At 45.9% G+C, this 23,789-nt stretch overlaps 1 protein-coding gene across 19 annotated transcripts in view; it reads left to right on the forward strand.

Annotated features, from left to right (window-relative positions):
- The window catches only part of PHLDB1 (pleckstrin homology like domain family B member 1), a 437,675-nt gene that overhangs the window by 318,484 nt on the left and 95,402 nt on the right, over positions 1-23,789 (forward strand). For 10 of the 19 annotated variants that reach the window (XM_086956718.1, XM_086956719.1, XM_086956723.1 and 7 more), the window contains one exon: positions 23,045-23,221. The exons of 5 other annotated variants lie outside the window; for them this stretch is intronic. In XM_086956718.1, the coding sequence (XP_086812844.1) occupies positions 23,045-23,221 (177 nt within the window). Of the gene's footprint in view, positions 1-6,049; positions 6,188-23,044; positions 23,222-23,789 lie in introns of all 19 variants that reach the window. 4 more of the 19 variants (XM_086956721.1, XM_086956728.1, XM_086956729.1 and 1 more) reach the window with 2 other exon arrangements.

Here is a 23,789-nt window from a genome sequence, read left to right on the forward strand (position 1 = left end):
GAGGGACAAAAGTTTTGTAAGGAGAATTCAGGACCCAATCACTAACTGGCGGAATAACGCACTCAATGTGAATCCAGAAAATTCTTGAAGCTGCAAAACTACACCAACAGATAAGAAAAGTTATGTTCCTGAGCAGGTCTGTGATAGAGCAAGTTCACCATTGTATTGCAACCACACTGCTTCTTGCAAAAAAGGTTTGCATGCACTGAACATTATAGAACAATAAACAATATTTGAAAACTGTAACTACGTAGCTCAGACAAGTTTATAAATTGCTAATTTCATGGTGCATAAAAAACCATACACACTGCAATAGATGTCTACTTCATTAGAAATAATCGCACCAAGATATTTACTTTCCATAGTTACAGATTTTGTTGAAAGCAATGTCAGTTTCTCCATTCAGGCCCACTGAGGAAATCTAATAGACAAACATACTTTGAGAAAAAAAGCATCTATATACTACATTTATCTTGTTAAAGGTTGTACAAATATTCTAATGCAGTTTAGTCATAAAGGTTCCAACAAGTGTATGTTACTGGGTCTTTTCTGTTGCATAGCAATAATATATTAATAGGCGTTGGATCTTCCATCACTTGACTACCACCAAGTGAGGCATAGTTGGTGTGGTTCAGAAGATGGGCCTGATACTTCCTGTCTTCCTTGGGTCATTTGAGCATAAACATCTGTACAATAATGCGTAGTGCTGGTCCTCATTTGCTCTGGCATAATGAGAGAGAATAGGGTGAAGGAGGAGAGCAGGCTGAAGCAAGACAGAGATATAAACGAACACAGATAAAGATATCTACCCAGGACTAATAGTTGACCTCAGACTGGACAAACACCATGGATGCATATTTGTTTACTCTTCCCACCCATAGTCAAAATGTAGATAACTGTCACACCAATGTCTCTGATATGGTTCCAGGGTGACTCATGGGGAAATCTGTCTCCATCTTCTTGCGCTGGTCACTCATATTACTGATATTGCAGCTGACCCCTTCCAGGTCCGGTTCTCGAGAAGAGGGCCACAAGGGGATGGCTTAGGGAAAAGGTGTGTTGGAAGGGCTGGTATCAATTATTCTTGGCATTAACAAAAACCTTAACACTTAAATGCATGGGTGTGTCCCATATGTCCAAACAGGCTCCCAGGTAAGATGGCACTTGTCTGCTGCATACATGCAAACTGGGAGGCTTAATAGGTTTGGCACTTGTACACTTTCCAAGCAGATTATCTGACGGAGGACGCTGTGAGAATTGAGTTAATATATAAACTATCCACACAACCTTTCTGATTGATGCATGCTGGGGACCTCATCTAAAGTTTGGAAGGAAAAGAAAATCCACCAGTTTCTGGGGAAAACTCTAAATGTGGAGTATAACCCATCAGTAGAATTTACTCCATAATACTGTCTGTTTAGTTCAGTGGATGTTAGAATATTATACTAATAGCTACAACTTGCATCTCTGTTCCATTGAGTGTAAAACACTAGTGTCTGGTAGCTGCAAACTAACAAGTAACTATGTCTACCAGTGGCTGAATCTGTGACTTCTACCGATTTAGTAGAGATGATCTCATTGCATAGAGTAGGAGGAATGGGTCAAACCATGTAATCCTTGGGGTGATGGAATGCCTTGGTCACAACATAAAAATCAGTGGGTTAAAGAACATAATTCACACAATATAACTCACAGAGGTTGAGAGGGTGTGGACTGTTCCAAGTAACTCATAGAAGTTGGAAAAGTAGGGCTCCGCTATCTTGCAAATGTGTCTCCCAAAGGTGGGGACAGCTTGTCCTGTCATGTGGCTTAGAGAGCCACGGAGAACCCAGTTTATGCCATGTGACTCCTAAGTGTGGGGAAAACTCCCAGAAATGGAGAGCCTCATTCATACCAGGTTAAAGCCACGGGAGGGATGAACCTTTCAGATCATGTAAAACCAGGAGGGAAGAGTCTTGTGGGTGATTATTGTTTGAATTGCCTATAAGGCCTGATAGTTATTAATGTTATGGTCCGATATGACTTGTATTACATTTCTGCATGTTTTCCCAATATCTGGGATCTGTTATTTAACACAAACTTCCCACTTTTTTCCACCGTTGGTCTATCTCCTTTCTATTTTGTCTTGCTTCCCTGGACTCTGCTTCCTCAATTGTGCATCAAGGCAGGCTGCCATCTCCTCGCCATCCACCCATCACTTTCCCTTCCCTGATGCACCTCTTTGTCAAGTTTTTTTCACATCCCACGCACCAGCTTTTTATATTCTTTTATTTGTTTTGTTCTCTAAATCTTCTCTCTAGTGCATTCCATCCTTCCTGCTCTTCTCCCACAACCCATGCACAATGGCTTTGGTGACCTTTCTCTTGCTTCTATTTGTTCCCTTTGTTTTGCTTACCACTTCCCTCCGTTTTCTTCTCCCCCCACTTCCCTCCAACCTTTTCTTCTCACCCTGCCATCTTCTTCTTTTGCATATTTTTTACTCTTCATAACTCTTGCTTTAGTGCTGTCTCTGGCACTTGTAGTCCTTCCTCCCATGCTTTCATAAATTATAGCTTTTATCACTCCCCTCCATCCTTCATCATTTAATTCTCCATTGATCTTCTGATTGATTTTTCTGGCCCTCCGTGCACTCGCCCATTGTATCACTGGCTTTTGCCGGTTTCAATATTCTCTTTTATAGGCATGCTTTTTTTTGCCTATCCATCATTCTCTTATCAAGTGGGTGAGCTTCAACATACGCATCCGTTCTCCATTCCGTTATATCTTCTTTTTCTTCTTCAATACCACTAATCTGTTGCTCTGCCATCTCCCAGCTATTTGTGGCCCAGCTAATCGTCCATCACTTTCTGTCCCCTGTGTCCATTTCGTCTTTCCATCTTATCTTTGGCACCAACCATCCACCTGATTTTCATACCACTCATAAAATGTGGAGGTATCCTTCCAGCTTACATAGTACTCTCCATCAAATGCCTAATGTATTGCCTACATCTCCTGCTGCCTTCACCGATCCAATTGTTGTTCATTCTTTACTTTCTATTTCAATACTACCGATTTGTGGCCAAGATATTGTTCGATCTTTCTCTTTTTTTATAGTCCACTGCCTGATCGATCCTTCCATCTCTGTGCTGTAGCTTCAGTATGTTGGTCATAATATTTCTCTTCTCCCTCATAATTCCCCCTACCCACTAATGAATGAATACTACCCTATTCAGTGCTAATTGTTCCATCTCCATTTCTATCTTCCCAACCATTAATCAATGATTCTTTCATTTAAAAGCCGCCAATTAATTTCTAGGCCATACTTCATCTCATTTTCTGTTCCTTCAACTAATTGATCAATCGTTTATCTAATCTTCAAAATGCTTTTCCAATCTTTATTTCCATTTTCTCTTTAATACACTTAAAATGGTTAATCTGTCCTTCAGCATCTCTCTGGTTTCATCTTTCTATTTCCCAAGGACCAGTGGATTTGATAAGGAGAAAGATACATTTGTCAATCAATCACTCTGACTCTCTTTAACATCATCTCAGTACCAGCCAATCATTGTTTTGGCTATCCTTCCTTTCCCACCAATCAATCTCCATCCATTATCCAGTGCATTCTTTCATCTTTAAACCTCCTGTCATATGACCACAGGTCAGTCACTCTTTTGGCCACACAGTACTTCATCTCCTGTACAACCTCCCGTCCATTAGCTGATCAATCTTTAGATAAAAATTTCAATTCCGCTCCTCTGTTGATCAATCTAGCTCCTCTTCAGCAAGGTAGGGAATTTTGTTTAAAGAAAAATAACATGGTTTAAACATTTTGCCATCAACACATTGACAGAATTTGTACTCCATACATATCATATGTAAAGAGGCTCTTGATTGTTATAACAGACTGATAGGCTAAAGATTTATTCTATCCCCACAGCCACATTGTAAAACGTTTTGCTTATTGGTGGAAAATCCAGACAATTACACCAAAAAGTTCAACCACTTGCTGTACTGAATTTTGGTTTGTGTCTAAGATGCCAAGTCTTTTACAGCCCTATTCTGCAGACCTCCTCCAATCATTGGCTGTTATCTTTCAATTTTCTAATCAATTGGCCAGTGTACTCTCCCAACTACTGTTCTCCCATATCCATACGTTGATATTTCTTTCCACAACTGTGTCACTTCTTCTCGATACATTAATCGGACTATCTTTACATCTTTTTTTCAGTCCCTCTTTTCTAGCTGATCTATACTTTGAGACTTCTGCTTCCTGATCAGTAGGCTACTATAATCTTCAATTTCTTTTTCACTCTTTGTCCATTGTCACTCTCATTTCATTGTAATTATTTTTCCTCACTGAGATCAGAAAGGACATAAAGTATATTTTATTAATCAGTCTGTCCATCGCTGTTCAATTCAGTCCAGGTGTCATAGCTATTTATCCTTTCAGTCCTCCATCATTGGCCAGTGTATCCCTCTTCCTCTGTATGTGCAGATTTTTACTTCTATCTTTTTCAATCACTACCATTATTGTTCACTCTATCCTGCATCTCTTCCTTATGAGCCCCCATTTAATGGCAGAAATGTATATAGACGACAGTCACCACTTCTTTTTCCCTCTTAATCCATTTCTCAATCTACTCTCAACTTCTCATCCTTTAGTCTATATATCTGTGCATTTCCTGTTCCACTTTATCCAGTAGTTCATTCACTCTTTGGTCTGTCCATCTTCCTCTCCTTCGGTTCCTTCATCTGTTGACCTTTCCATCTCTTTAAGTACGCCATCATTGGCCAGTCAAACCTTACATTTACTCCAATTCCTTCCATCAGTGACTGCTACAGTTTTTCCTTATTCCTTCTCCCATCATTGCTTTATCTTTCGTTCCCCATCTTTCAGTTCACCACCACTGGTGAACCTGTCCTTCTACGTCATTCATTCCTCCCTCATTGGCTCATGTATCTTTACATCTCTTTCAGTTCTGTCAGCTTTGCCCAAGTTATCCTCCCTTCTTCTAACCCTTCATTATTGGCTGATCTAGCCTCCTCATCTTTTACTTGTCCATTATTCGTCAGTCAACATATTTAAATCCTCCCTAGTCACCGATCTATCATTCCACTTCTTTGTCTTCCATTATAGGTCAATTCTTTCTTCTGATGCTTGCACTTCCCTTGATTGTTTCCTTACTTGCCCTTCGACCTCTTTCAATCCTTAAACTTTGGTCAATCTATCCTTTCGCTTATTTAAATTCCCTTCACTGGTGGCCCATATATGCATCTTTCTTTTTCACTTCCCAGTCATTGAGTGATGTAAATTTCGCCTCTTCCAGTCCTCAATTATTGGCTTATCTACGCTGTCTCCACTTGCAATCCTCCATTTATGGCCAAAATATCCTATTTCATTCACTCCTCACCACTAAACAATCTGTCTTTCGACCTCTTTCACGTTCCTTCTTTTTGGTTTATCTATCTGTCCCTCTCTTTCAGTCATTAAAACCTGGCCAATATATATTTTCAGCTTTAAACCTTCATCACTGGCAAGTCTATTTCCAGTTTTCAATCCTCCATCACTTGCAGATCTATCCTCTCACCTCTCCATTATTGGCGGGTCCATCCTGCTATCATTGTTTCAGCTCCTCGTCCTTTATCATGATGTCTATCTGTACTTTAGTCTCCCTATAATCCAATACCTACTGTGTCTGTTTACATGCCTTTCTCCAGATAATAAACCTGGGTTGTAGGGTGAATGGCTTAAGTGTTTTGAACACAACCCAGTGCTCAACCCTGGGATTCCGCACATCAGAGGTGTTCAGTCTTGAATGGGGTTTGAAGAAGTTGACAGTCGATGAACTGGGTAGCACAGATTACGTGGTGTGGCAATGTCTTTGAGTTTTTTTTGGTGAATGTCTTTGGGGATGGGTGGTGGTCTTTTGCAGTGTTGCCCAGTTTGAGAAGAAAAAGCTCCTGGACCAGCACATGATCCTGTGGTGTCCAGTGTGGAGTGCGGTTGTCATGTTACTGATCTCTGCCCCTTCCTTCTCTCCCCCACTTTTGCCCCCTTTGCTACCCCCAGCCTGATCTCCCTTGCCCCGGACCTCAGGAATACTTGAAGCTTTGCGACGTTTACAGGTTCTGCAGCAGTGTGCCTGGCCCCAGCTTGGATGCTCGCACTTCTCTCTCGCTTGCTGTACCTCCTGCTCACAGTGATGAGGTACCTGCTTGATGCATGCACTGCATGGCTTGGCCAGAATTGTCTGTCTTTGTGTGCATTTTTTCTAGTGCTCTTTGTGTATTTTCGTGCAGATGGGCTCTAAAACTAGTAGCTCATTAAAGACACATACAGCTAATCAAAGATGCCATTAACAGGTAGGGTTGCATGTCTTTTTTTCTTCTTGTGTTTGAAATGTGAATTTGATTCTCTTCCAGGAGTATGGGACACACAAATGGGGATGTTTCTTGACATTCAGTACAGCCCCTGTTAAGAAAACGATAATTTCTCAGGTCAGCAGCTGGCTGTGTTTTGCTGTAATTTGCTCTAGAGAAAGTACACATTTTCCTCTTAAAAAGTGGAAATACTTATGTGAATGTGAGGTTTGCTAATGCTGGGATAGCAAGAAACCAGAGAAGAAAGTATAGTGGCACTGAAGGGTTTAATCAAAGTTCACACGTTTACAAAGCTGTAGGTCAAACATAAAGTAAATTTCCTCCGTCAGGCCAGGGGTCCCGGATGGTACGTCTGAAAGGCGTCTTCTTACTCCCAGGTGGCGTGGCGCGGAAGGGAAAAGAAAGAGAGAAAACGCCACATTACTGGACTGTTTTGTTTTATCCGATATGTGGAAAGGGTAGGGCAAAGGCGTGAGGGAACACCAGGGACCACCACCGTCTGTCGTGTTTCTAAACCAAGGCGACACCGTATCCAACCCCGTCCCTTAGTCACTCTCAGTCGCCCCTTTAGCTGTTCCTCCCTCTGTGTGAAACAGTCCCCGTATACGAGCTCGTACCTTGCGGTGCCACACTTCTCCAGGTGAAGTGTGGCTGGGCGAAGCGTAGTATCGTTGGCCTCCTGGCTTTCCTGCGGTCGGTCTTTCCCCGTCTCCTGCTCCCGTCTCTTCGGGCAATTCGGTTCCGGGTTCCTTCCGTCCAGCGGCGAAGACGTCCGGTGCTTCCTGGGCTGCTCCAGCGTTCGCGCCCTCCTGTTCGAAAAACTCGCGTTATCAGCGCCGTCGTGGAAGATGATTGGACATCAGGGTACGACGTCACCGGCGAAGGCCCCGCCTCGGGGTAAGCCCAGGCGGCTGTGGAAGGTACACGAACATCCTGTGTCCGCGGAGGCGGAAACGAAGAGGGACAAACATCAGTAGCAGAGTTGTGGCAGGTAGGAACCCCCTGACACATCCTCCCCCCAGGATTTCCCCGATCGGGGGAAAGAGGAAACCGGGACAAGAAGTCAGCGTTGCCCTGATCACGACCCTTGCGATGACGGACCTCAATCTGAAAGGGCTGGAGAGCAAGAAACCACCGAAGGATGCGGTCATTGTGGCCACGGTTACGCTGTAGCCAAGTCAAAGGAGCATGGTCCGTATACAAGACAAAAGGACGACCCTCCAGATAGTACCGAAGCTTTTCCACACTCCAGCGGACAGCCAAACACTCTTTTTCAATGGTGGAGTAAGCCTGCTCCCTGGGGAAGAGTTTACGGCTGATGAAAAGAACCGGCCTCTCGAGTCCATCAGAATCCTCCTGTGAAAGGACAGCCCCTATACCCACCCCAGAGGCATCCGTTTGAAGAACGAAAGGCTTCCTATAGTCAGGCGAAATCAGTACAGGTGAAGTCGTAAGGACAGTTTGTAAGGCCTGAAAGGCGGTCGACTCTTTAGGACCAGGGGCTGGTAGCCTTGGGGACGACTGCGTCTTCCTCAATAAGTCCGTGAGAGGTCCGGCCAATTCAGCGAACTGCGGAATGAAGCGCCTGTAGTATCCCACTAAACCCAAGAAAGCCCTCAACTCCCTCTTGGTTTTGGGATAGGAAAGGTCCTGAATAGCCTTAACTTTCTCAGTCTGAGGTTCAATTAGTCCATTTCCGAGCACGTACCCCAAGTACTTAACCTTTTTGAAGGCGACTCGGGTTTTTTTAGCATTGATGTGGAACCCAGTATCGCGTAAACTAGAGAGTATTTTCTCAAGATGTTCTTTATGTTCTTCCCACGTTTTACTAAAGACCACAATGTCGTCCAAATAAGCGGAAGAATACTGCTGATGTGAGGATAGTACAGTGTCCATTGCTCTTTGTAATGTGGCCGGAGCTCCATGGAGGCCAAAAGGAAGAACAGTGAAGTGAAAATGACCTGAGGGGGTGGAGAAGGCCGTTTTCTCCTGATCTGCAGGGTGTAGGGGAATCTGCCAGTAGCCCTTGGTGAGGTCAATAGTCGTAATATATTGGGCCTCACCAAGACGCTCCAACAGTTCATCCACGCGGGGGAGTGGATAAGCATCCTGCTTGGAAACCCTATGTTCGAGGCATATGGGCTGCAGATGGTACATTATGAATAGATCGCCATCTGGTGTTGGGCTCGGATGATTGCACTTTGTTTTTCTCTTGGAGAGTCTTTTGTCTCTTGGTGACTCCTCCCTTGGTTGGTAGTGCGCATGGGCATCGGCTCCATCCTTAGATTGTTTTTTTCCGCCATCGGGTTCGGATGAAGATCGAGAAGCTCCAGATCAACTTCGCAAGAAAGTGATTTTCGGCGCGTATTCCCTTTCCAATTCGACGGTATTGTTATCCGAACGCGTTCATTTCCATTCCGACGCGTTACAAATTCAAAATAGAAGAGAAAAACTTGGAACTACGTTGAAGAACAGGAGGCCTTTCTCGACGCAGTCAAGCCCGGAGTCCATGGAAAGGACTCCATTCAAAAAATGTCCAACGTGTGGTGCTAAGTTCCCACACAAGGACCTACACGAGGTGTGCAACCTCTGTCTATCGCCTGAACACGAATCCAGGGACTGCGAAGCCTGCGCAGCATTCTCCTCCAAGCTAACGATTAGAAATCGTCGAGCTCGAAGACACGAGGTTTCCAGAATGCAGGCAGAAGCGATCCCGGAGCTGTTCGGAGACGAACAAATCGAGGAAGAAGAGGACCAGTCGGGGTCGGAAGGGGACCAGTCGGAGGCTGAAGAACTCATCGAGCTACAAACCGTGAGTGACGACGTCCCCTTACCGAAAAACCGACCCCGTGCGGTAACGACCCCGCCCTCGGGCCCGGTCAAACCGCTGAAAAAAGTTTCCGACGCCCCGCCTTCGGGCCCGACAACGAAACCGAAACTGAAACCGAAACACTCGGACTCCCACCATGTCGGATCCGAGAAAAGGGCGACATCGACTTCGGCACCGAGGCTACATACAAAGGACAGCTCGGGATCGAAACATTCCATGTCGAAACATAAATATGACTTATCGCCCAAGAGACACTCGATACCAAGAAAGTCGGAATCGAGCAAACATTCGGTTTCGAAAACAACAAGATCTGACGATCGAAAACAAAAGCACCTCTCGGAACCAGGACCCTCGGTACCGATTCAGGAGCAACAGACAGATCCCAAACAAAAGATCTTGTTTATTGATCCACAAACTGGGAAAGTGGTCACAAAGAAGAGAAAGAGTGAACAGTCAGAAGATAAACCTCTTCCTTCAAAAAAGAGAACAATGGGGACGAATATAACTCCTCCTGCTTCTCCTCGTCCTAGACTAACACCCTCTTCTCCTATTCCTCACAATAGGCCAAATATTCCTACACCTTCCACACCAAGACCAGCTACACCTCAGTCAGATGTAGACAGTGATCTGGGGGAGGGAGAACCTCAAGGGGATGACGAAACTATCCCAGATGAGGAGGATCCATGGGAAAATTATGATGTAGGGTCAGATGAAGACAACGACCCAGAGCTATATCCCTCAAAGCCTTCACCACCTGATGATAACACAGGTTTTGTGCAGCTCATTAATAGGGCAGCGAAATACCATAAAGTAGATATACATACAGAACCTCAAATAGAGGATTTCTTGTTAGAGACTCTACCTAATGCACAGAGAACATCAGGTACTCTCCCTATGTTGAAGGGTCTTCTTACTCACACAGATGAGATATTCGAAAACCCAGTGAGAGCCAGGGTGTTAAACCCAAGAATTGATAAAAAATACAAAGCGGCTCCAAAGGACCCAATATTTATTAGAGGGCATGTACCGCTAGACTCGCTGGTGGTCTCAAACGCTCGTAAGAGAGCAAACTCGTTATCTACAGGAGAGGCTCCCCCACCAGATAAAGAGTCAAAGTTAATAGATGCATCAGGTAAAAGAGTAGCATCACAGGCAGCGAATAGCTGGCGTATAGCCAATACACAAGCACTACTCGCACGTTATGACAGGGCACATTACGATGAGCTAGAAAAACTTCTTACACATCTCCCAAAGGAACATCAGAAGAAGGCAGACCAATTAATACAGGAAGGTAAAATAATAACAAATACTTCCATTAAGTGTGCATTAGACGCAGCAGACACTGCAGCAAGGTCTATTAACACTAGTATCATGCTAAGAAGGCACGCATGGCTTAGAATCTCAGGATTCAAACAGGAGGTACAAACAGCCCTACTGAACAAACCATTTGATCAGAAGACATTGTTTGGTTCAAGAACAGACGAGACATTAGAGAAAATGAAGAAAGATACGGAAACGGCTAAGTCAATGGGAGCATTGCAACAGACAACACACAGAGGTTCCTTTCGTAGATCCACCTATAGAGGGGGCTCAAAGAATACAGGAACGAATCAGCAATCCACATCTTTCACACCTACATCACCCAGAGGTAATTCAAGAGGCAGTTACAGAGGTAACAACAATAAGGGAAGAGGCCGCGGAAATAATAATAACCGCAACGCCTCAACACCAAAACAGTGACTTCATAGAACTCCCCCCAGACCACATAACACCGGTCGGGGGACGTCTATCACAGTTCCTACCTGTCTGGGAAAACATCACGTCAGACAAGTGGGTGAGACAAATTATCCAACATGGTTATTGCCTAGAACTCACAGATACCCCGCCAAACATCCCCCCCAAACAGCGTCCAATGAGTCAGGATCATCTGACATTGTTAAGAGAAGAAGTGCTAGCACTTCTACAAAAGCATGCAATAGAGAAGGTCCCAAAAGATCAACAGGGCACAGGAGTATACTCTCTATACTTCCTGATCCCCAAAAAGGACGGGTCCCTAAGACCAATATTAGACCTCAGACCTCTCAATGCTTACATAAATTCGGAGCACTTCCACATGGTCACGCTCCAACAAGTACTCCCTTTACTGAAGAAAGGGGACTTTCTTTCTACACTGGATCTAAAAGACGCTTACTTTCATATCCCAATTCACAAAGCCCACAGAAAATACCTAAGGTTTGTGTTAGAAGGACAACACTATCAGTTCAAAGTCCTTCCATTCGGTGTCACAACAGCACCGAGAGTTTTCACAAAATGCCTAGCTGTGGTGGCAGCACACCTAAGGAGACAACAAATACATGTCTTCCCATACTTGGACGATTGGCTAATAAAGGCCAAGTCAAAGGAAGAATGTCTTCACAACACACAGAAGACAATTCAATTGCTGCACCACCTAGGGTTCACGGTGAACTACAAAAAATCACACCTGCAACCAAACCAGATTCAGCAATACCTGGGGGATACAGTAGACACAGAAAAGGCAATAGCATACCCCAACCCAGTCAGAGTACAGACAATGGTCGGGTTAATACAAAGATTTCAACCACAACACTCACTACCAGCACGAGTGTTTATGCAACTATTAGGCATGATGTCCTCCTGCATACTGCTAATACCACATGCCAGACTACAAATGCGCCCACTACAAGAGTGTCTAGCGACACAGTGGAATCAGGCTCAAGGGCAGATTACAGACCTGGTGTTGGTGGACGACCGGACGTATCGCTCTCTGAAGTGGTGGAACACAGAAAACATTTCCAAGGGACGGTCGTTCCTAGAGCCAATTCCACAAGTAATAATAACAGCGGACGCATCGCTCTCCGGATGGGGAGCGCATATGGACAGATACACAGTACAGGGGAAGTGGAGTGTGCAGCAAAAGAAACTGCACATCAACTACCTAGAACTATTAGCAATATTTCTAGCACTAAAAGCCTTCCAAATGCAAATAACAGGCAAAGCAGTCCTGATCAGAACAGACAACATGACTGCAATGTATTATATTCAAAAACAGGGGGGGACACACTCTCTCCAACTGTCCAGACTAGCACAGGACATATGGAGATGGGCCATTCCTCAAAAGATCTACCTGTTAGCGGAACACCTACCAGGAGTTCAAAACCAAATAGCAGACATCCTAAGCAGACAGTCAGAACAAGTGCACGAATGGGAGCTGCACGACCAAATACTACAGCCATTCTTCCAAAAATGGGGGCAACCAGAGATAGATCTGTTTGCCAATCATCAGAACGCAAAATGCAAAGAATTCGCATCCAGGTACCCACACCAAAGGTCCCAGGGCAATGCACTGTGGATAAACTGGTCCAACAGATTTGCGTACGCGTTCCCTCCTCTACCACTAATTCCATTACTGGTTCGGAAACTGCAGCAACATTCAATGACAATGATACTAGTGGCACCCACGTGGGCAAGACAGCCGTGGTTCACCACGCTGCTACAACTCTCACAAGTACCACATCAAAAGCTAAGGTTATTACCCATGCATCTTACACAGAACCATGGAGAAATAATGCACCCAGATCCCAAACAACTGAACCTAGCGATCTGGCTCCTGAAGTCATAGAGTTTGGGTACTTAGATTTACCACCAGAATGCATGGAAATCATTAAACAAGCAAGACGTCCTACCACCAGAGCATGCTATGCAGCAAAATGGAAGAGGTTTGCTATACACTGTAACAGTAAGCACATCAACCCTCTGGACGCATCTACTAAACAAATCATTTGCTATTTGTTACACTTACAGCAATGTAACCTAGCATATACCTCTATCAGAGTTCATCTAGCAGCCATAGCAGCATACCTACAAAACAGACAACATCTGTCATTGTTCAAAGTACCAGCAATTAAAGCTTTCATGGAAGGACTCAAAAGAGTCATTCCACCAAGAAGACCACCTTCCCCAGTCTGGAATCTCAACATAGTGCTTACCAGACTAATGGGGCCACCATTTGAACCTATGCATAGGTGTGAAATACAATTCCTCACATGGAAGGTAGCCTTCCTCATAGCTATCACGTCACTTAGAAGAGTAAGTGAACTGCAGGCTTTTACGATTCAAGAACCATTTATGCAGCTACACCAAAATAAAGTGGTTCTTAGAACAAACCCAAAATTCTTACCGAAGGTTATTTCAGCATTCCACATCAATCAGTCAGTGGAATTACCGGTTTTCTTTCCAAAACCACAAACAGTAGCTGAAAGAGCCCTACATACACTGGATGTTAGAAGGGCCATACTGTACTACATAGAAAGAACACAAACTTTCAGAAAGACAAAACAGCTATTTGTTGCGTTTTCTCCCACACATAAAGGCAATCCCATCTCCAAAGCGGGCATTGCCAGATGGATTGTAAAATGCATTCAAATATGCTACTTAAAGGCAAAGAGAACATTAACGGTTCCTCCTAGAGCTCACTCTACACGTAAACTAGGAGCATCTATGGCATTTCTGGGAAACATTCCACTAGATGACATATGCAAAGCGGCTACCTGGGTTACACCGCACACCTTCACAAAACACTATTGTGTAGATGTGCACACAACACAACAAGCTAGAGTGGGACAAGCAGTATTAAAAACATTGTTTCAGACAGTTGCAACAGACACGGGTGACCACCGCTAGGGAGAGAACTGCTATATAGTCTATTCATAATGTACCATCTGCAGCCCATATGCCTCGAACGGAATATGCTACTTACCAGTATGCATCTGTTCTTGGCATAGAGGGCTGCAGAGTGGTACATGCCCTCCCAGCCTCCCCGGAAACCTGTGTCTGTTCCAACATTATCTTATTTAGATACACTTACATGGGCACTCTTATCTGTATTCTAATATACTACTCCATCTAACCCTACTATGGCAAAACAATCTAAGGATGGAGCCGATGCCCATGCGCACTACCAACCAAGGGAGGAGTCACCAAGAGACAAAAGACTCTCCAAGAGAAAAACAAAGTGCAATCATCCGAGCCCAACACCAGATGGCGATCTATTCATAATGTACCACTCTGCAGCCCTCTATGCCAAGAACAGATGCATACTGGTAAGTAGCATATTCCTTACAGCCCGAAAGTCAATGCAAAAACGGATACTTCCATCCGGTTTTGGAACTAGGACCACTGGAGAGCACCAGTTGCTTTTCGAGGGTACAATGATTCCGGAACTTAACATCTGGTTGATTTCATCCTGAAAGGCCTGTCTACGGGCCTCCGGAATTCTGTAGGGTTTTTGTTTCACTACAGCCCCTTGGGGAGTAGGAATCGTGTGCACTGCTATGTTGGTCTTTCCGGGTTGGTCAGAAAAGACATCCTTATAACGGAGAAGTAGGGCCAGAATCTCTTCTCTTTGAGTCTCCGTTATTTCGGGGTTGACAGGGGTGTTGTGCACTGTGTGAGGGATGGCTTCAACAGTTTGTACTGACTGGGGAGGTTTTCCCAACCATTTTTTTAGGAGGTTGATGTGGTACATCTGGGTCTTGTTCCCTTTGAGACGCAACACATAGGTGGTCTTCCCTATTTTCCGGAGAATCTCAAAAGGACCTTGCCACTCTTTCTTGAGTTTGAGAGTGGAAGATGGCAACAATACTAAAGCCCAGTCACCTACATCCAATTCCCTCCACTTCTTTCCCCTATCGTAAAAGGTCTTTTGTTTCTTTTGGGCTACCGCTAGATGGTCATGGGCCAGCGTTCTCAGTTTGTGGAGTCTCGACTGTAGTTGTCGTGTATAGTCCAAGAGAGCCTCGGCTTCTTGAACTCCCTCTTTTTCCCAACTATCCTGCGTAATCTCCAGTAATGTTCTGGGAGCACGACCAAACAGTAACTCGAACGGGGATGTACCCAGACTAGCTTGTTTTTGGCTTTGAAGAACAAAAAGGGCTAAAGGCAACAACTGGTCCCAGTTCTTACCATCCCCGGACAGAAGTTTCTTTAGGGTAAGTTTTATCGCTCGACTAGGCCATCAGTCTGGGGATGGTATACGGAAGTTTTGATATGCTTGACTCCTAGTTGCTTACAAACTTGGGCCATGAGTCTTGATACAAAGGGGGTTCCCTGGTCAGTAATGATTTCCCGAGGAAAACCCATTCTGGAAAAAACTTCTACCAACTTCTGAGCGATGGCTGTAGAAGTGGCTGCTCTGAGAGGGAAGGCCTCAGGATACCGTGTGGCATAGTCAACCAAGACTAAGGCATACAAATGTCCCTTGGTTGATTTAGGTAATGGCCCAATAAGGTCCATCCCTACCCTATCGAATGGTTTTCCGATGATGGGTAGGGGGTTCAATGGAACCGGTGGGGGAACATAAGGATTCCTGCGCTGACATATTTGACACTCCTGGCAGTAACGTTGTATCTGTGCATATACTCCTGGCCAATAGAAGTGTTTTAAAATAGCCTGTCCTGTCTTTTCTGCCCCTGAGTGGCCTGCCAATAAATGTGCATGTGCAAAAAACAGTATTTGGTCTCTGAAGTCAACAGGAACTAGCAGTTGGGGCGTGTCACCGGATTTGGCTAACCTATACAACAACCCGTTTTCCTCAATAAAGGTGGGAAAGGTTCTCTGTGAAGGGTCTTGAGCGGAACGGGCGATTTGCCAGGCATTAGAAAGCGTAGCGTCGTTCAACTGCGCCGTTCTTAAATGTGTATCTCTAGCCCAGGGTTCGGGAACTAGGAGCGCATTCCGGGGTTCGGTTTGCAAGGCATCCTTCAACAAGACAGAAAACCCCGGATTGTCAGTGCCTATAATCACAGGTTCCGGCAAAGAAGGCATCACTCCCACCACTACCTCGGTTACAGTTCCTGCCGCAGTAAACAAACTAACAGTGGCTAGGGGATATTCCTTAACATCCCCGTGAACACAACGTATATGTACAGTTTTCCCTGCCATTAAACATGAACGAGGAACTAATTCTTGGCGTACCACCGAGTGTTTACACCCAGAGTCTAGTAGGGCCCTTACTACTTTCCCATGTATGGTGACACTTACGTAAAACACCGGTCCGGTCTCTTCTGCAAAGAGAAGAGAATATGGTGCATAACTGACGTCCATGGGCTCTTCCTCCCTTTCTTTCGGCTTCTTTCTACAAAACCTCGCTATGTGTCCCCACTCTCCACAATCGTAGCATTGAGGTCCCTGATTAGGTTGTACTTCCGGCTTGGGAAAGCGTGGCCGTTGAGGTTCAAACAGGGGTTTTACAAACTTTTTCTCAACTCTCACTGGTACTGGTTTCATAGGTTTTTCCGGTTCTTTTACCGGGGGTCGACCCTGAGCACGGGCATAAGAGGTGGCCATTTCAATGGCATGCTCGAGAGTCAATCCTGCGTGTTGTTTCAACCAGCGTTGTGTACCATAAGGAAGGGCCTCTAAAAACTGTTCGAGGTAGATTTTATTCATCACATCGTCTATGTTACCTTCATGTGGTTTCAATCAAAGGTCGGCAGCTGCTTTTAGTTTGTAAAACAGAGTTTTAGGAAGATCCCCGGGGGTACCTCGTTCCTGTCGGAATTTGAGTCTGTGCGTTTCTTCATCCACACCCAGTCGATCCAAGATATATTTCTTTACGACAGCATACCCTGCAGTGCCGTCTCGGTTAACTGTTTGATAAGCGGACTGGGCGTCACCGGTCAATAACGGTGCAAGATAGAATGGCCACCTATCCCCCGGCCAGGCACTGGCTCTGGCAGCTCTTTCAAAATTCAGGAAGAAAGCCAAAGGATCGTCACCTGGAGTGAACTTTTGTAACGGAACAACGGGACCGGGGGCGTGTGTTCGACCTTGTCCTAACACCGCCAAAAGTTGATTCTGTCCCTCAGCCAACTTCACGAGATTATCAACTTGAGCCTGCATGGCGTTGGAAAAGGTGGTACGGTCTGTGTCAGCCTGAGTAGCGGTCTGACCTATGGCCCACTCGAGTTTTGTCTGAGCTTCCTTCATTTGTTGAATTAAAGCTTCCATCTTGTATCAGAGGACGGTTCAAAGGAGGATCCAGGTCACGGCACCACTTGTGAGGTTTGCTAATGCTGGGATAGCAAGAAACCAGAGAAGAAAGTATAGTGGCACTGAAGGGTTTAATCAAAGTTCACACGTTTACAAAGCTGTAGGTCAAACATAAAGTAAATTTCCTCCGTCAGGCCAGGGGTCCCGGATGGTACGTCTGAAAGGCGTCTTCTTACTCCCAGGTGGCGTGGCGCGGAAGGGAAAAGAAAGAGAGAAAACGCCACATTACTGGACTGTTTTGTTTTATCCGATATGTGGAAAGGGTAGGGCAAGGGCGTGAGGGAACACCAGGGACCACCACCGTCTGTCGTGTTTCTAAACCAAGGCGACACCGTATCCAACCCTGTCCCTTAGTCACTCTCAGCCGCCCCTTTAGCTGTTCCTCCCTCTGTGTGAAACAGTCCCCGTATACGAGCTCGTACCTTGCGGTGCCACACTTCTCCAGGTGAAGTGTGGCTGGGCGAAGCGTAGTATCGTTGGCCTCCTGGCTTTCCTGCGGTCGGTCTTTCCCCGTCTCCTGCTCCCGTCTCTTCGGGCAATTCGGTTCCGGGTTCCTTCCGTCCAGCGGCGAAGACGTCCGATGCTTCCTGGGCTGCTCCAGCGTTCGCGCCCTCCTGTTCGAAAAACTCGCGTTATCAGCGCCGTCGTGGAAGATGATTGGACATCAGGGTACGACGTCACCGGCGAAGGCCCCGCCTCGGGGTAAGCCCAGGCGGCTGTGGAAGGTACACGAACATCCTGTGTCCGCCGAAGCGGAAACGAAGAGGGACAAACATCAGTAGCAGAGTCGTGGCAGGTAGGAACCCCCTGACAGTGAACCCTGGAGGAACCCAATGCAGAGGTTTCATTAGCGTCTGTTGTGTCCGCTGCCGTGGGTTAAGGTGCTAGGCCACTCGCCGTTCTTTGAAAATGAAAAAATGAGGCACAGGCTCAATATGGTTAAACACTAGCTAAAGATCACAGGGTTAAGTCCTGACCATCTTTATTGCTTCTATTGGCCATGTCGTCACAGCCGGGATGGGACCACCCCATGCATATTCATGGGCTCCATCTCGTGAATACCCCTACACAGTCTTTAACCATGGGGTGGTTGATCTTAAAACATGACATTCCTCCTTTACCCAGACATCAAAACACCAAACATAAACAGTTGGATAACACTTCAACAATGCTGTGAGAAAGTGCCATCTTTCTTGCATTGGTATGCCCCCACTTTTTTCTGAACTGCTGATGTGCTTTGACTGAGTGTGCCCTGGGTTCCTGCCATCCAGGTACCCAGGGCCTGTGTTCCTTCCCTAAAACTAGGCTGAAACAAAAGACCCAATTGGCATCTCTGGCCACCTGTCAGCCCCTTGTAAATGATACCCTAGGTACCCAGGGCATGGTGACCATAGAACACCCCTGAGGGCTGCAGCACATATTGTGCCACCCTCAGGGGCCCTGTACCCTGGCACCCACACACTGCCTTTGCAGGTTGAGTGCCTAAGTACAGAACTAAAACAAGAATCGACATGGCACACCTCCCTGTGTGCCATGCCTACAGATCCCACTGCCCTGGCATACTTCAGTCACCCCTCCAGCTGGGTGCCCTATGCCAGAGGTGGGGGCACAGGTGCATGATCCCTGTGCCCCTACAGTACCCAGGGCTATTCCTGGGCACTGTAAGTGCAGTGATGCCATTTAAGAGTATATGGTGCTGGGAGGTTGTCATTACGAACTCCACAGCACCATAATGGCTACACTGAAGACTGACAAGTTTGGTACCAAACTTCTCAGCACATTAAACCCGCACTGATGCCAGTGTGGGATTTAATGTAAAATGCACGAGAGGGCATCTTAGAGATGCCCCCCAAAACCCGAACCTACAATCCACGTCTGGGCTGAGTGGCTGCAGAGGCTGCCACACAGCAGACATGTTGCTGGACCCCTGGGCGGAGAGCCCCCGCTCTCCTGGGCCTGCAACAATGCACATCCTGGGCGAGGTGCTATGTCTCCTCCCCCAGGATGGACAGGGGGAAGCTTCAAAGGCATGCCACCTCTGAGAGCTTCTCCAGACCACTTGGGGTTCCCAGCAACTGGCCCCCATCGGGTCTACCCCCACTCTGGCTGGTAGACTGGCGGGAAAAACTACGCCAGGAAGGGGTGTGTGCCAACCTTTGCCAACTCCACCCCTCAGGTAGAGGAGGCGAGGTGAAATACGACCCCGGGCTCCGGCCATCTTGCAGATGGGGAACCCTTCCCAATCCCAGCTAGGCTCCTGCCCCCCTCCCACAGGAGAGGAGCAGGCTAGTGGGTGTACTCACCCCAGGACAGGGACCCATTGGTCCCTGCCCTTGCCCTACCTGAAATGCCCCTAAATGTAGTTTTTAGGGGCTCCCTGAACCTTCCTTCCTCGGGTCCCGATACCAAAAAGAAGAAAGAAGATCATGAAGAAGATCCGCCATGCAGCTGCTGACAACAAGACAACAACAACTGACTTGGCCCCAGCCCTACCGGCCTGTTGACCCTGGAACCTGCTCCTGCCTAAACTCTGCGACCCCGCGGACAGCAACCTTGGGACACCCAGAGGACCTGCCTGCCTTGACCCTCTTGAAGATTGGGACTCCCATCAGCAGAGGCTCTGCTGCAACAACCCACCTGGTGCCCACCATGAAGCTTCGGACCAGCCCACTCTGCACCAGCCGAGCCCGGGCCGGTCCAACCCGAACCAAGACCACGAGGACTGGGACCTGAAGTCCAGTGCCTAAAGACCCTCCTCGATGAACCAGCCGACGCCTGCACACTCAGAACCAGAGGCCACCCCAACCGCGACCAGCAGAGGCAAGCTTTTCCGACACCCCTGCACCCGGCGCCCTACAGCCCCCTGTGCCTCCCTTTGGGGTACCTACCTGTGCTCCAAGATCCCAACTTACCTCTTGAAGTGCTGGTCGCCCCTGGAGAGTCTCCGTCCCCGAGCCTGCAGCCTTTGTTCCCTCTTCAAGATCCTCATTGGATAACATTGAGCGCCCGACGGCTCAAAAGCACCCTGCACCAAGCCGCCCGAGTGCCGCTGGCTGTGACCCCTTGGTCCTATCCTACTTGCCCTGAGCAAGTGACCAGGAGCCCAGCTCCCAGAGCCGCGTGGCCTGCTAGCCAGCAGCCACCAACGGAAGGCCCCCTTTCCCTCATTGGATATCATTGGGCCTACCTACCTCTGCACCCGGCCGCCCCTGTGCCGCTGGGATTGAACTAACTGTACTTAGCTGACCCTGGGGGACCCCAGAGATAATACCCAGAACCTTAACTTCACCAACCAAGTACTCACCTGGAATCCTTTAATTCACTTACTTGCCATTGGATAACATTGACCCATTTTGACTCAAACATTTTCCAAGTGTGAAGTTTTGAAAACTGAAAATATTCCTATAAAAGCAGAGTCCGAATTCCGAAGAACTCACCTGAGATCAGGGGAGCAGCTAGTACTGTACCTTTCAGCCCAGTACTGAACTGCAAAAGTAATCCCTAGCGGGTTTACTAGTAATCTGTATTTTCTCCATAGGAACCCATTGACTGCTTTTCTATGAAATTTCTTCTGTCTACTTTTGAAAACTGCAAATATTATTTAAAAATCATACGAAATACTGAAACACAATTACCTACCTGTTTTGAGTTAAGCCCCCAGTGCTGGCCCTAGGAGACCAGTGCTGGGTTACAAAAGTAACGCAATTGTACTTTACCTGCAACCTGAATTTCCTCCCATTGAATAACAGTGTCAGATTTACATTGAAAAAGTTTGTGTGAACTTTTAAAACAGCTTTATATTCATGAAAATTCACTTCAATCAACTGTACTTATATGTAGAAAACCCATTGAGCTCAATGCTAAAGTGTGTTTTAAGATTGTGTTGCTTACTACCTGTACTGTAATCATTGTGTGCACAGACTTTATTGCTCCTTTGCAAAGTATTTACATGAGAGTACTCCTAATCGGAAAAGTATATTTTTAGAGCTGTTGGTTCTAAAAATAAAACCGCTATATCTATGGATATAAAAACAATTGACCTGGAGTTCAGTCCTTGAGTGTGTGAAACCTTTTGCTGACTGAGTGTGTACAACAAATGCTTTACACTGTCCTCTGGTACTGCCCTACTGCGCGACCAAGCTAGCTACCACTTTGGAGAGTAAGGTCAGTTACTGACTTTAACCTCTGTTATACCTCTGGGGTTGGTGGACTCTGTACACACTGTACTTCATTCTAGTCCAGTATATATAGAGCCACTTTCTCACAAATGCACAGTGAGAAAAATGGTGCATGGCATTTCTAAATTGACGAGGTGATGGCGAGAGAGAGATAAGACAATATTTTTTATGTTTTAATCGTTTTTTAATCAGGTTCAGGTGTATATAATGTCGCATTGGTTTGTATAAAGGTAACAAAAATGCTTAACACTTTCTATTCTAACTTTTCAACATGATGCACAGCAGCCACAATGCTCTACAACATAGCTAAAGGTTCTGGCTAAACACACAAGGTCCCAAAGGCGAGACCTATTGGCTATGCCAATGCTTGTTTTTGTTGTTGGTGGTGTGCGTTGACGACGTAGTACCACTTGGTGCCCTTCTGTGACATCGACGGACTTCCTCCGGAAACCCCACCTTTTGATAGCCATCTTCAGATTCTTTTTTCCGCCATTGGGTCTGGATCGATACTGAGCTTGGAGAGAAAGTTCGTGGAAACAAACGAGAAGAATCGTTGGGAAAAACCGGTAGAGCGGAGTCAACAATTTTCATCTTTAAATCTACGATGACCGCAGCTCGCTCCGGCTGTTCTTAGCTGAAATGGTATTTAGAATGCCCCTTTGTATGCTGGGTCTAGTCACACTAGCTATGTTTTCCAAGTTGACCATTTCTGTTGTCTCTGGTAGTTATTTGACATGATTATTTACCCTGGATTAAATATTGGTGTCACATAGATGTACATTCTTGTACATCATCTTGCCCTTCTCACTAATGAGATAGTAAACTTTTCAGAATTTACACACTTGCATTTGACACAAAATTAATTTGGAGTCATGAGTTCTATCTGTGTTCCGCATTTGCAGCTGTGCAAGTGGGGCTCTATAGCACAGTGGTGCTTGCACAGCAGAAGAATGATTACCACTTCTCCTTTCCTTGCTGATCCCAGGTTTACCTAATCTGGCAGTTTCTTTTTCTGTCCGTCCAGTTGCAGTTTGGACTTTTTGATTTTAAGGGCAATGTCTCCAACCTCTGTCTACCTTTTTAAAAAGTGCTTCTGTTGTTGTGTCCCCTGTAAAGTGGGCATGCTTCCGGCACACACCCCATTCTGGGACAGTACAAGTCTATTCTGGATAGGCCAAGAGTCTGCTTGAAATCTTTTCTTTTCTCACCAGCTTTGAGTTATTCTTAATTTACTCTGGATTGGGGCATCATGTGCTCATTAGAGCCACAGGGACAAAAGGATAAATTAACCTTGTGGCAGTTCTTGCAGGCTGTTGGGAGACAAAGCTGTATAATGTGTTACATTTATGGTTTGCTTGGTATCATAAAGGGAAAACATTTAAACAGAGGGTGCCATTGTGCTAGTCTGTGAACCTTCATTAGGACAGGCCGACTGATTACTAATCTATTGCTGTGTAACCGGTACAGAGGTCCTATAGTTTTCTTCTTTACTTTCAACCATGCTGTTAAGTTAAAGCAACTACTTCTTATTTCTGTTATTTTCTTTGGCCCTGCTAACGTTTTTTGCCTTTTTTTCCTTGCTGGTTACTTTGATCTGCTGCTGCAGTATGTTACAGTTGATCAGCTCAAAGAGATGTTGGGAAACTTGAGAGCAGATGTAGGCCCTTTCCCTCCATCTGTGCCACTGTCCCACCCTTGTCCTGCCTCAGCCTTCAAAACCGTTCCACTTGCAGGCTGCCTCTCTACTGACCAAACTGTCTCCTCTGCTTCCATCTCCAGTGAGGTTTGTGGTTCATGTGTGACGGGTGTTTTTTGTTTGCTTTTCTGCATGGTCATTCTCTTAAAACCATCGACACAGACTTGTACCACATCAGTATGGCCACAATTAACATGGCTACTCTAGGCAAAGTACTGTATGGTACCCATCTGACTGTCCCTGCAATCAATTGTGTTGGTTTGTTGCTGTTTACTCAGGAATAGACTGGGAAGCTTTGTTGCAGTATAAATACAATACATGAGTGTGTCCTAGTTTCAGATTTATAGAAGGGCTTCTTGCAGTGAGGTTTCTGCCATTCCATGTAGTTGGATGAATTCTACCAACAAAGTAGCTGATGTGTGAATCTTTCATGATCTCCTTTAAACGTTTTGTGTCATCACCAAAATAGCCCTCTTTTGTGCCAATGTGAAGTTTGTATGATCCCATTTAACATTTGAGTGCACTAACAAGTGAACGCCTTGTGTGCCTGTTTGAGGCTTCCATGGTCTACTTTAATCTCGGAGTGTATTACTGCTACACAATTTGTGTGCCAGTTTGACTCTTCCATGAGCTCATAACATCTTTCTGTGTGCCC

The sequence above is a fragment of the Lissotriton vulgaris genome, chromosome 2_1 (assembly GCF_964263255.1).
Source record: "Lissotriton vulgaris chromosome 2_1, aLisVul1.2, whole genome shotgun sequence".
NCBI lineage: Eukaryota > Metazoa > Chordata > Amphibia > Caudata > Salamandridae > Lissotriton > Lissotriton vulgaris.